General features: G+C 36.8%; 1 protein-coding gene across 3 annotated transcripts in view; it reads left to right on the top strand.

Moving 5' to 3' along the window:
* Adgrl3 (adhesion G protein-coupled receptor L3) overlaps positions 1-12,152 on the top strand; it is a 1,316,738-nt gene that overhangs the window by 923,420 nt on the left and 381,166 nt on the right. For 2 of the 3 annotated variants that reach the window (XM_074042151.1, XM_074042155.1), the window contains one exon: positions 10,460-11,128. The exons of the other annotated variant lie outside the window; for it this stretch is intronic. In XM_074042151.1, the coding sequence (XP_073898252.1) occupies positions 10,460-10,617 (158 nt within the window). In that variant the 3' untranslated portion in view covers positions 10,618-11,128. Of the gene's footprint in view, positions 1-10,459; positions 11,129-12,152 lie in introns of those variants that run through there. 3 annotated transcript variants of the gene reach the window in all.

Below are 12,152 nucleotides of genomic sequence, written 5' to 3'. Positions count from 1 at the left end.
TTGGGTCTTCACTCTTAATTAAATCTTCTCTGAAACCACACTCACAAATATACCTACAGATGTGCTCTACTAATTTCCTAAATGCTTCTGAAAACACTCGACAATCAAGATTAGTTATCACATATATATACATTCTAAAATAGTACATGTCTAACATATAATATACAATGAATGTAATGATGCAGGTGATAGGCACATGAGGCTTTTATGTTTTTCAAAAGAATCATATTTAAGGTAATGGGCAAATATTTTTATGTTCACAGACTGGGAAAGCTGAGGTTGAGAGGATTGGTCTCTGTCTCTCCAAAATAACCAAAGTAATTGAAGGCAGCATTTCTAATTCTGAGTCAACACAAAACCTTGTACAGTACCCAATACATAGTAGTTGTTCTTTGCTTTTTTTTTTTCATTAAAGAGAATTATTTTAAATATTAAAATTTTTAAGTAGCATGTTGAATCAAAATAATAATCTGAAAGAATATAATTTAGTCACACTGTGCTGCCCTGGGAAAACATAAAAATAGTAGAAAATTAATTCAGATGACATGTGACTTCTGAAAAGATTCAAAGGGATTTATCATGTTATAACCAACAAATTATGGTTTAATATATTAGAAGTTCAAGCTGTGTGTGTGGTTCATGACTGTAATCCAAGTATTTGGGAGGGTAAGGCAGGAGGATTGTGAATTTGATGTCAGCCTGGGCTACACAGAGAGACCTTGTCTAAAAAGACAAACACAAAGAACACAAAAAAGGTAGTGCAAACAAGAATGGAGTTACACTAGTGGAAAGTCATGGTCCTTTGCTTCATTTCTAGATAAAAGCCAATTATCATACCTCCTCATTTTCAGGACTCAGGTTCTGAAGAGCTGTCACCTGATGGCTGACCTTTTCTGCAAAAGAACCAATGGTCATTGACTTGGGTCACCATAGGGGAAAGGAAAGAACTGGATTCTTAGAGGACTCTGGGATTCAGAATCTGAGTTACACAGATATTTAAAGACACAAAGTCTCTTCCTGTAAGAGTAGACATGTATATGATCAGACAATATGTAGAGCTCAAGTCTATTTTAAGTTGGTGCACTAGATCCACACAGTCCTAACTTACAACCATTTCTCTGGTACGTAAATGGAACAATTCTTAATATGTCTGCCAGCAGAAGCAAGAACCAGAAGCACAGTGAGGAAGAAGCAATTAAAATTGCACTTTCTGGAGAGATTCAAGGTGGCAACTAGGGTATGGAAGCAGATAGTTTAAGCTCAGTGACACCAAAACCTCCCTGAGACATTGAAGCCACACTTGGATAATTCTGACTGCTTCTAGCCAAAATAATAACTGTTGCCAAACTAGGTGCAAGAAAAAATTCAAAGACTAACCCACAAATCAGCCTTTAATTGCACCTAGCAGCTGCAACTCACTGAACAACCAGCTAAGCGGGTCCAGCCCCAGGGAAACCCTCCTCCCCCATGGTGATTTTTTCCTTAATTTCTTTTTTCTTTCCTTCTCTTCTCTTCCCTCCATCAAGCAGAAATAAAGCACCAACCAGAATCAAACTTTTGACATCATGAACCCCTAGCCTGTAGCAAGCCTGCCAATGCCACATGATACTGAGAAAATTTGGTGCCATTTCTTGCTGCTGCTGCTGCTGCTGCCACCAGCACCCCCACCAGCTCCTAACCTGCCTGCACGTCAATTGACAGAACAAACAGGTGAACACCATGCACCATGTGGCACTCCCCTTTCCACTCCTGGGAACATAAACCAGCACAGTCCCTGGGCAGACTGATCCTTCACCAACAAAACTGAATAACAAACAGTAAACTGTAATCAAACATGGACAGCGGAGGGGGCAGGTGGAACACTGAAAGTGTACCAGAGAAAGGGGGAGGGGCAATGAGTTAGTCTCAGCTCTGAACTATCAGTAAACAAACACAGGAAAGACAGTGAAGACTGAAAGTGGGTGGGCAATAAACCACTCCCTGAAGCAGGGAAGGTAGTGGATCACAGAGCTCATTTCCTGAGCCAGAGAGCAGCATCCAAAACCAAATTGCCCCATAGAACTGAAAAACAAACAGAAAACTGTAATAAAACACTTATAGCAGAGGGGGTGAGTGGAACACTGAACCTGCCCCAGGCAAAGGGGGCAGGACAAAGAAATAAACTCCCAGCACAGAAATCCCAGGAAACAAACACAGCAACAAGCCACCTCCAAAGCAGGGCAGGTAGTGGATTGCAGAGCTGATCTCCTGAACCCAGAGGGCAGCATTCAAAACTGAACTGCCCCATCTTGCTGGGGGAAGAGCTGACAAAACAGCTGCAGCTGAGGATCACACAGCTATCAGCTGGGGAAATCAACAGCTCTGACCACACTGCATGATCTGGCAAACTACCTCACCTCAAAACTTTAATTAAACTGGTAGACAGAACAAAACACTACTCACAAGCCAATCACCTGGTGAGACCACATCAAAGTTTCTGCTTATATGCCAACACCAGACTGGATGCAAGAGGAGTGACTCCAGAACTTACACTAAGACCGAAATGACATTGTTCCTGAACTTCATGTTTTTTTGTTTTGTTTAATTGTTTTTTGTTTGTTTGTCTAACTATTGTGGGTTTTTTATTTTTATTTTTATTCCTATTTTCTTTTTTTTTTCTTTCTGTACTATCAACTTTACCAACATTATCTTCTCATCCCTACTCTCACCCCCTTCACTCTTCCTCCTTCTCTTGTGCTAAAATCCATTGCTCTCCTTCCAACTACTCATTCTGCCCCTTCTCATCCACTCTCTCCCCTTGTCCATGCTTTCCCTTCCCGTTCTCCTCCAACTTGTCACTAGACTACACCAACCTCCTACACACTCATCACCTGCAGACCAACTTACTATACCAACTTTACACAATCCCAACCACTTGCAATCCCTGACACAAGCACCTTGCACTACAATAACAGAAATATATCTAACACACACAAGAGCCACAAAACCGAGCAGCCCCCACAATGCTTCCCCACTCATCCATCCCACTTCCTGCCGCCCCTTTTAGTGCCATCCTATCCAACTCCCCAAATTTCTATAGCTAACCTAACAAATGTTTACCCCCAAATCTCACTGCTTACACATATTACCACCAAGTGTTTTTCTATATAATATATAAACTACTGGCCAACTATTAAGCATGTGAATTTGTTATTGCTAAATTACACCTCCAGACAAGGGACAGAAATAGCACACCAACCTAGCTAACGAACAAGACAGTCACAACACAAAAATTAAATCAAGGGAAAGAAAAAAGGTGACTAAAACCACTAACTAGCTATCAAGAACATAGCTGTACAGTACCAAGTGGAGTGTTGGGAAGAAGAAGAAGGGATGGAAACCATTCTCCTCAAGAAAACAAATAATGTAATATAAGATTCACAGGGAAATGAAGAAAATGAATACCCAGTTCCTGACCCCAACCAAACAAAGATAAACAACACCAAGGAATACAGAGATGCCCACAAAAACACTGTCAAAGAAAAATCTTGCAAGTACTCACTGAGAATTTCATGGAGAAGATACTAGATGCAGTTAACAAAAATGTACAAGATACACTCAAGAAATTTCAAGACACTAAAAATAAAGAATATGAGAAGACACAGAAATAAATAAATGAACTCACAGGAGCCCTAAATAAATACCAAAGTGAAACAGAGGATGATATAAATAGAGAGATAAATGAATTAAACATGAAAATAAAAAATATTAAAGAGAAAGTGACCAATAATATAGAAAACCTCAGAAAAAAGTATGAAACAGAAACACAAAACACAGTGGAATGCCACTCAAGCAGACTAGAACAAGTGGAAGACAGAATCTCAAAACACAAAGATAAAATAGAAATTAAAGAAAATAATGATGATCTGTTAGTGAAACAACCCAACACCTGTGAAAGGAATAATCAAGAACTCACTGACTCCATCAAAAGACCAAACCTGAGAATCATGGCATTGAAAAAGGAGAAGAGGTCCAAGTAAAAGGGATTCATAATATATTCAATAAAAAAAAAAAAAAACCAGAAAATTTCCCAAGTCTTGAAAAAGTTTTGCTCATTCAGGTACAAGAAACCTCCAGGACACCAAATAGACTTGACCAAAATAAAACCTCTCACAACATATTATCATTAAAACAACAAGCACAGAGAATAGAGAAAGAATATTGAAGACTATAAGACAGAAAAACCAAATAACATATAAAGGTAAACCCATCAAAATCATAGCAGATTTCTCAATGGAAACCTGAAAGCAAGAAGGGCATGAAGTGAGGTATTCCAGGCACTGAATGAAAAATAACTTAACCCTAGGATACTCTACCAGCAAAACTATCATTCAAAATAGATGGAGCAATAAAAATCTTCCATGATATGCAGAAACTAAAACAGTATATGACCATCAAGCTACCACTACAAAAGATTTTCCAAGGAATTCTGCACACAGAAGATGGAAGGAAACAAAACCACAGGAGGATGGGCAGTATCAAACCACAGGAGAAGAAAGGACAAGCAATCAGAGAGTAGCATTGATTCAGTTGCTCACAATCAAATCCTTAAAACAAAACAACTAAATGGCAAGAATTACCACATACCTATCAATATTAACACTAAATGTCAATGGACTCAACTCCCCCATCAAAAGACACCATTTGGCAAACTGCATTAAAAAGAAAGATCCAACAATCTGTTGTTTATTGGAAACCCATCTCATTGATAGAAACAAGTACTGGCTTAGGGTGAAAGGCTGGAAGACTTGCTAAGTCAATGGCCCACGAAATCAGGCAGGAGTAGTAATACTTATCTCAGACAATGTAGACATCAAACTTACATTGATCAAATGAGATAAAGAAGGACACTTAATACTAATAAAATAGGAAATACAACAAAAGGAAATAACAGTTATCAACCTATACGAACCCAATGTCAGTGTACTCAATTTCATCAAGCATACTCTAAAAGACTTAAAAGCACATGTAGACTCCAACACAGTGGTAGTGGGAGACTTTAATACCCCGTATCACCAATAGATAGGTTATCTAAACAAAAAAAAAATCAATAAAGGAATTCTAGAACTAAATCACACCATAGATCAAATGGTCCTGGCTGCTGTCTACAGAATATTTCATCCAACATCTGTACAATATATGTTCTTCTCAGCATATACAGGGAACTTAAAAAACTAAACTCTCCCAAAATCAATGAACCAATAAAGAAATGGGCAGCTGAACTAAATATAACTTTCTCAAAAGAAGAAATTCAAATAGCCAAAAACACATGAAAAGATGTTCACCATCTCTAGCCATAAAAGAAATGCAAATCAAAACCACAGTAAGATTCCACCTCACCCTTGTTAGAATAGCCATCATCAAAAACACCATAAACAACAAATGTTGGTGAGGATATGGGGAAAAAGGAATCCTCATACACTGCTAGTGGGGATGCAAGGTAGTCCAACCATTTTGGAAATCAATACAGAGGCTTCTTGAAAAAACAAAACATAGATCTGCTATATGATCCACCAATCCCACTGCTAGGGATATACCCAAAGGAATGCAACTCAGGTTATTCCAAAGGCTCCTGCACATTGGTTTATTGCAGTGCTATGCACAACAGCCAAGTGATGGAAACAGCCAAGATGCCCCACTACTGAAGAATGGATTAAGAAAATGTGGTATTTATACACAATGGAATTTTTACTCAGCCACAAAGAAGAATGAAGTTTTGTCATTTGCAAGTAAATGGATGAAACTGGAGAACCTCATCTTAAGTGAAGTTAGCCAGGCTCAGAAGGCCAAAAATCCTATGTTCTCCCTCATATGCAGACTTTAGACCTAAAACAAATCCAATAATGTTATTGGACATGGCTAAGGGGAGAACACATACAGCAGGACACGGGAAGTTAGGAAACCCAAAACTTGAAAGTGTTTGATGTGCCCACTGTAGAGGAGCTAATATAGTAATGTTAAACTGACAGAGTTCACTATGGGAAGGGGACAAGGAAGTAGTGAAGAGGTCTGGTTTAGATGAATCAATTCAGGTTGTAATACATATGTGCATGGAAGCAACTATCTTTAGCTCAACTTAGTAAAAATGCTATGTCTTTCTTATTATCTCTTATGTCTTTTCTTCAACAAAATTGGAGAAGAGGGCAGAACAGGTTTTGCCTGGAAGTGAGGTGCTTGGGAGGAGAATGACGGGAGGCAAGGGGAAGAGATGGCCCAAACAACGTATGCAAATAAGAATAAATGAAAAATAAAAATAAATTAATAAATAAAATTGTACCTTCTCCTCAAAGTAGTAAAACAAAAAGTTTTGACCAATCACTAGTTGGCAGAGAATTGGGTCAAGTTTGTAGGGCAAGTTATATACCTTAAATTCCCAGTGGTATTAGGCTGAAGCTAATCTTCAGTTGAGGTCAGCTTTTTATTATATTTTTTAAAAAACAGTCTTGCTATGTAAAACAGGCTGATCTTGAACTTCAGATCTTCCGCCTCAGCCTCCAGACTGCTAGAATTATAGGGTTGCATTGCCACGCCCAGTTCTCATACTCTTTTTTCCTCTGCTCTATTCACTTCTAGTTCTCCCTTTTATCTGTTAAGACTTCTTCAATAAATCATTTGTAGATTCTTTTGGGCAGGGCAGTGCTGGGGCTTGAACTCAGGGCCTCATACTTGCTAGGCAGGCACTTGAGCCACTCTGTCAGTCCTCAGTAAATAATTTAAATTGAAATTCTAGCTTAGTTTCTGCTCAAGGGATCAGACTTAGGACATTTGAAATAGCACTATTCACTCTCTTTTTCAACTCTCTATTCTCAAATTCATTTTCTTTTCTTTTCTTTTATATCTTTTTGCAAAGCTCAAAACAATTTCATGCTATGTGTATATGTATACACAGATAGAGTATTGGGGTTTGAATTCAGGGCTTTGAGCTTGCTATGCAGGTACTCTACCACTTGAGCCATGCCTCAAGCCCTTTTTGCTCTGGTTCATTTTAAGACAGTGTCTTACTTTTTGCCCAGGACAGCCTGAACTGCTATATTCCTATTTTAGGCTTCTGATCATTGCTGAAAAGACAAGCATGCACTACCATACCCAGGTTTTTTCCATTGAGGTGGAGTCTTGTAAACTTTTCTTTGTCTGTACTGGCCTGGAACAATGATCCTCTGACCTGAGCCTCCTTGTAGCTTGGAACAACAGGTGTGAACTTCTGCACCCAGCTTTTGGTTGAGATGGAATCTCCTAAAGGTTTTGCCTGGGCTGGACTCTAAGCATGACCCTCCTGGTCTCAGCCTCCCAAAGCTTGAGCCATCGCCTGCCTTTGTAGAATATTTTTAAATGGTTATTTAAATAGATCATCTTTCCTCCAAAATTAGATCATAAATTATTCTGGGCTTATATGTTTTCTTATGTAGTTTGTATTGTTCACTATTTTATTTTTAAAATAATTTTTATTAGGCTATATTCATTGTACAGGGGGACAATTCCAATTAGACTTATATTGTACATTATCTACATTGCCCCCACCATCTCTCCCCCTCAACCCCCTCTCCACCCCACTTAAAGCAATTGCAAGAGGTTTTTTTGTTCTATTTCATGTAGGTAGATGGAGTCTGTCAACCACATAACTTCACCTTAATCTCCTTCCTTAACCCTCCCCCCTCCTACTATTACCCCTCCACACATCGTTGTTCACTACTTTAGACCACAAGGAGTAAGACCTTAGCTGTAATAGAGTTTAAAAAGAAAAATTTAATAAGTGAATATATGAATGAGTAATGGACTTAAAATGGTAAATTTTCATTTTGTGGTTCTATTGTAGGTAGTTTGCTAACTTTTCCCTAAAATGTCATTTCAATTGCTTAACTTAACATATATACATATGTTCCTATTATGTATGTACAATGAAATAGAATTAAGAAAATATTTTGAAATAAATTAAACCCCAAAGTGAGAATTTGGGGATTTATAGGAATATAAATTTATCTTTAGTTTTATACTGAGATTATTTTTCCGTATTTATAAAATGAGTTCTATTTTATGTTGATAGCCTATGTCTTGACCATTCTAACTTCATTTGCTAAAATTTACCTCTTCTTTGAAATATAGCATGTTCTGAATTGCTCCCTACTGGTTAACAGTCATTTTATAAATCGAACAGTATAATATTCAACTATCCCAAGGTGCCATCAATTTAAAGAATTTCAGTCTTTTGCACATTTAAGCTTTTCAAACTCAATGTAAGTTGGTAGGCATATATTACCATACTCAGTAAATCAGAAAATCTTATAATTTCTTGAATAGACTTTTGAAATCATTGTAGGTTTTATAGCAATATTATCTTATATAAAGATCTCCCTTTTCACTTAAACTAATTGATTGAATTATTTCACTACATATTTTATAGTAGCCTTTAAAATAAAGTGAGATTACTTTAAAATATAGTACATTAAATCAAGAAGTTGACATATATTGAGAAAAAGCAGACACTTTGAGTTTATCTCAAGCTGTCATACGTATTATAAAGCCTAAAGATTTAAAACCTTTAAAAATATTACTTGGTGGAAGTTTGGAGGCAAAATGATAAAGATGAGAACAAAACAATTCAGTGTTTTTAAAGTATGATTAAGCAATGAAGTGCAATAAGAGGAAGCTTTAGGAAAATCTATTTGTCACTCCAATTTACATCACTATCATCTAGCTATCTAGTCTGGGCTATAAGTAATGCCATTTAGAAAAGCACTTGGTTTTGTCAATGTAAAAAATTACTAGTGTGTTTTCATTCACCCACACTTCCATATAATCATATGTGTGGGTCCATTTGAGCCACAAAGTCATGTTTGCCAAACCAACAAATGAAAACTGTATCTGCTTGACTTTTAAATCACAAAGAATAGGTAAAATTAAGAGTTGTGGAAGAGCAATTCCTGGGTGAATTGTTTGCATACTAGAAGACATTCAAACTCTGGGCTAAGGTCAGATACAGAAATGAATTTCCTAAATCATTTGCCCAACTTTAGTCAGCAGTGATAAAATTAAGATGGCCAAGTCAAAGTGACCATTCTAACACTCTTGCATAAAGGTCACCTAGAGGAGACTTGTAGTTCAGACCAAGGCTGCCTCAAAAGGACAGCGGTAGACAGGCTCCTCAGAAGGCAGTACCTTGATCTTCATGACTGATGTCCTTATATTTCCAGCTTACATCAATGTCCTTTGAAATTACATTTTTGATCTGCTTGTCCATTCACATTGCTGCAGTTTTAATTGGTCAAAATCCGTTGATACCAGTTCTCACTCATGGACCTTGCAATATTATGGTTCTGGTACCAAGAACCTCTATCATCACTGATCCTTTTATTTGTATAAAAGGAGAAATCTGCCAATGTTATTTATATAATTAGCTCAAAGTAACAGCCTGAAGTCTCAGTTTTCCTCCAGTCTTTTATAGCCTTCATGCGAATACAGGAGCTTCAGTATTTTCATCTCTACCACTTTCTCTTAGCTAAACGTCACAGTGTATTTTTATATAGATATATGCGGAGAAATATATATGCTCATACACACATATAAACAAATTTAAGAATTTCCTAGCTGCAAGCAGTGAAATAATTGTGTAATATAACATAATAAGTAAAACAATTACAATAGATTTTACTAAGTAACAGATTATATCTTATTTATTATTTTGGTGGCATTAGGTTTCAAACTCAGGCTTTCTAGGCAGATGCTCTACCACGTGAGCCATGTCTCTAGCTCTTATTTTACAGATTGGTTGCTTTTTTCCTGGCTGACCTGGACTGCAATCATACTACTGTAGACTTCCCACTGTCACTGGAATGACAGGTGTATGCCACTGTACCTAGCTATTGGTTTAGATGAGGCCTCGTGTACTCCCTGCCTAGGCTAGCCTCAAACAGCAATCCTCCTACATATCTAGGAGTGTACACATGAGCCACTGGTGCCTGGATAGACATTTTATATTAACACGTACCTAAGGAATATCTTAAAAGTAGATAAAAATTATTTTGTGTCTCTATGAAAAAAAGTAATAGAAACACACACACACACACGTTTTTCTTTATAGAACATTAGGCAACAGCATTCTTTTATTTGTTCAAATATTTTCATCAGCAAATCATCTTTAGAGTTCTTTAACAGGAGTCAAAAAATGCATTTCTTGGGTTATTGTTTTGTTAGTTGTTGATAGATTATATACTAATAATTCTCAGATTTTGAATGTTTGGAGAATGATGGCTTAAACAAGGCAAAATAAATTTTGACACCTCAAATATCAAATTTTGATATGTATGTATTAGATGAACATAAGTTTTGTAATTAAAATACTACATTAAAATTGAATTATGAATATGCAATGCGAATTATAGGATAGCATTTCTCAAAATACTGATCAAGATCTCTCTTATTTCAGATAATGAATCATATTTGGAGAAAGAACAGGAAGGAAGGAAGGAAGAAAGAAAGAAAAAAAGAAGGAAGAAAGGAAAAAAGGAAGGAAGAAAAACATTTCAGAGCTTATATTACTTTTCCAGTGAATTAAAAGAAATGAAAGAAAAGCTAATTTTCTGACTAGAATGTACCAGAATATTTTTGTGCTTTTACATATATCTGTTACACTGTGTATTCACAGCTATTAATGAGAAGGAGAGAAGGATTTGGGGGGACAGAAAGACACTGTTCCGTGACCAATTTAAGGAGAACAAGGCAATGTCTTAGAAGAGATACTTTAGGGTCAAAATAGATATTTGATGATTAACATCTTTTAACACCCTAGAGTCAGACTTTGGTGTGGTACCTTCATGAGCATGTGGCTATTATTCATTGAAAACCTTGGGATAGGAGTTAGACACTTTTAAACAACAGTGATATTTCTGTCTAATGAGATGTTAGTCTAGTGGAAGACTTTCTTACATAGCAATTTTTTGTGCGATTATTTGATGTAAGATTCCTTGAGGAATTTGTCCTTGTAGATGACCTTAAAAGTCTTTGAACTACAAGGACTGTAAGGTGGTTCTTATAGTAAGTATACAAAGGTGATACTCAATAAATAGTTGTTTAATAAAAATGGTAAGAATCCAAAGTGTGTTCCAATATTTCTTTATTGATACTATCTCTGAAATATTTCTTTAGTCTTAGTACCATTTCCTTTGGCCAGGTTCATTTTTATTTCCTTTTATTTCTAGCCTAGGTTATTGATTCTATCTTACCTTCCTGCATGCAACTTTATGCTCTAGTTCCATTTTCTACTTTATCACCTTTTTTTTTTTTCTAAACTGAAGGTCTGATCATGTTGCTCCACTGTTTATGTGCAGTAACTGTGTTACTACAGGAGAAAGTCTAAACTCTTATGTTGAATGTGTATACTTTTATACTTCAGGTACTTCATGACTATATGTTTTTACACTTGCTCTTTCCTCCCATAAACCCTCTTCAGGGAACACTTTTAAAAAATCAAGCTTTCTCTTGGGGATATACCCAAAAGACTGTGACACAGGTTACTCCAGAGGCACTTGCACACCCATGTTTATTGCGGCACTATTCACAATAGCCAAGTTATGGAAACAACCAAAATGCCCCACCACTGACGAATGGATTAAGAAAATGTGGTATCTATACACAATGGAATTTTATGCAGCCATGAAGAAGAACGAAATGTTATCATTCACCAGTAAATGGATGGAATTGGAGAACATCATCCTGAGTGAGGTTAGCCTGGCCCAAAAGACCAAAAATCGTATGTTCTCCCTCATATGTGGACATTAGATCAAGGGCAAACACAACAAGGGGACTGGACTTTGAGCACATGATAAAAGCGAGAGCACACAAAGGAGGGGTGAGGATAGGTAAGACACCTAAAAAATTAGCTAGCATTTGTTGCCCTTAATGCAGAGAAACTAAAGCAGATACCTTAAAAGCCACTGAGGCCAATAGGAAAAGGGGACCAGGAACTAGAGAAAAGGTTAGATCAAAAAGAATTAACCTAGAAGGTAACACCCATGCACAGGAAATCAATGTGAGTCAATGCCCTGTATAGCTATCCTTATCTCAACCAGCAAAAACACTTGTTCCTTCCTATTATTGCTTATATTCTCTCTTCAACAAAA

This window comes from Castor canadensis, chromosome 9, assembly GCF_047511655.1.
Source record: "Castor canadensis chromosome 9, mCasCan1.hap1v2, whole genome shotgun sequence".
Taxonomy (NCBI): domain Eukaryota; kingdom Metazoa; phylum Chordata; class Mammalia; order Rodentia; family Castoridae; genus Castor; species Castor canadensis.
The sequence above is the reverse complement of the archived record's forward strand: the minus strand, read 5'-3'. Positions and strand labels throughout refer to the sequence as shown.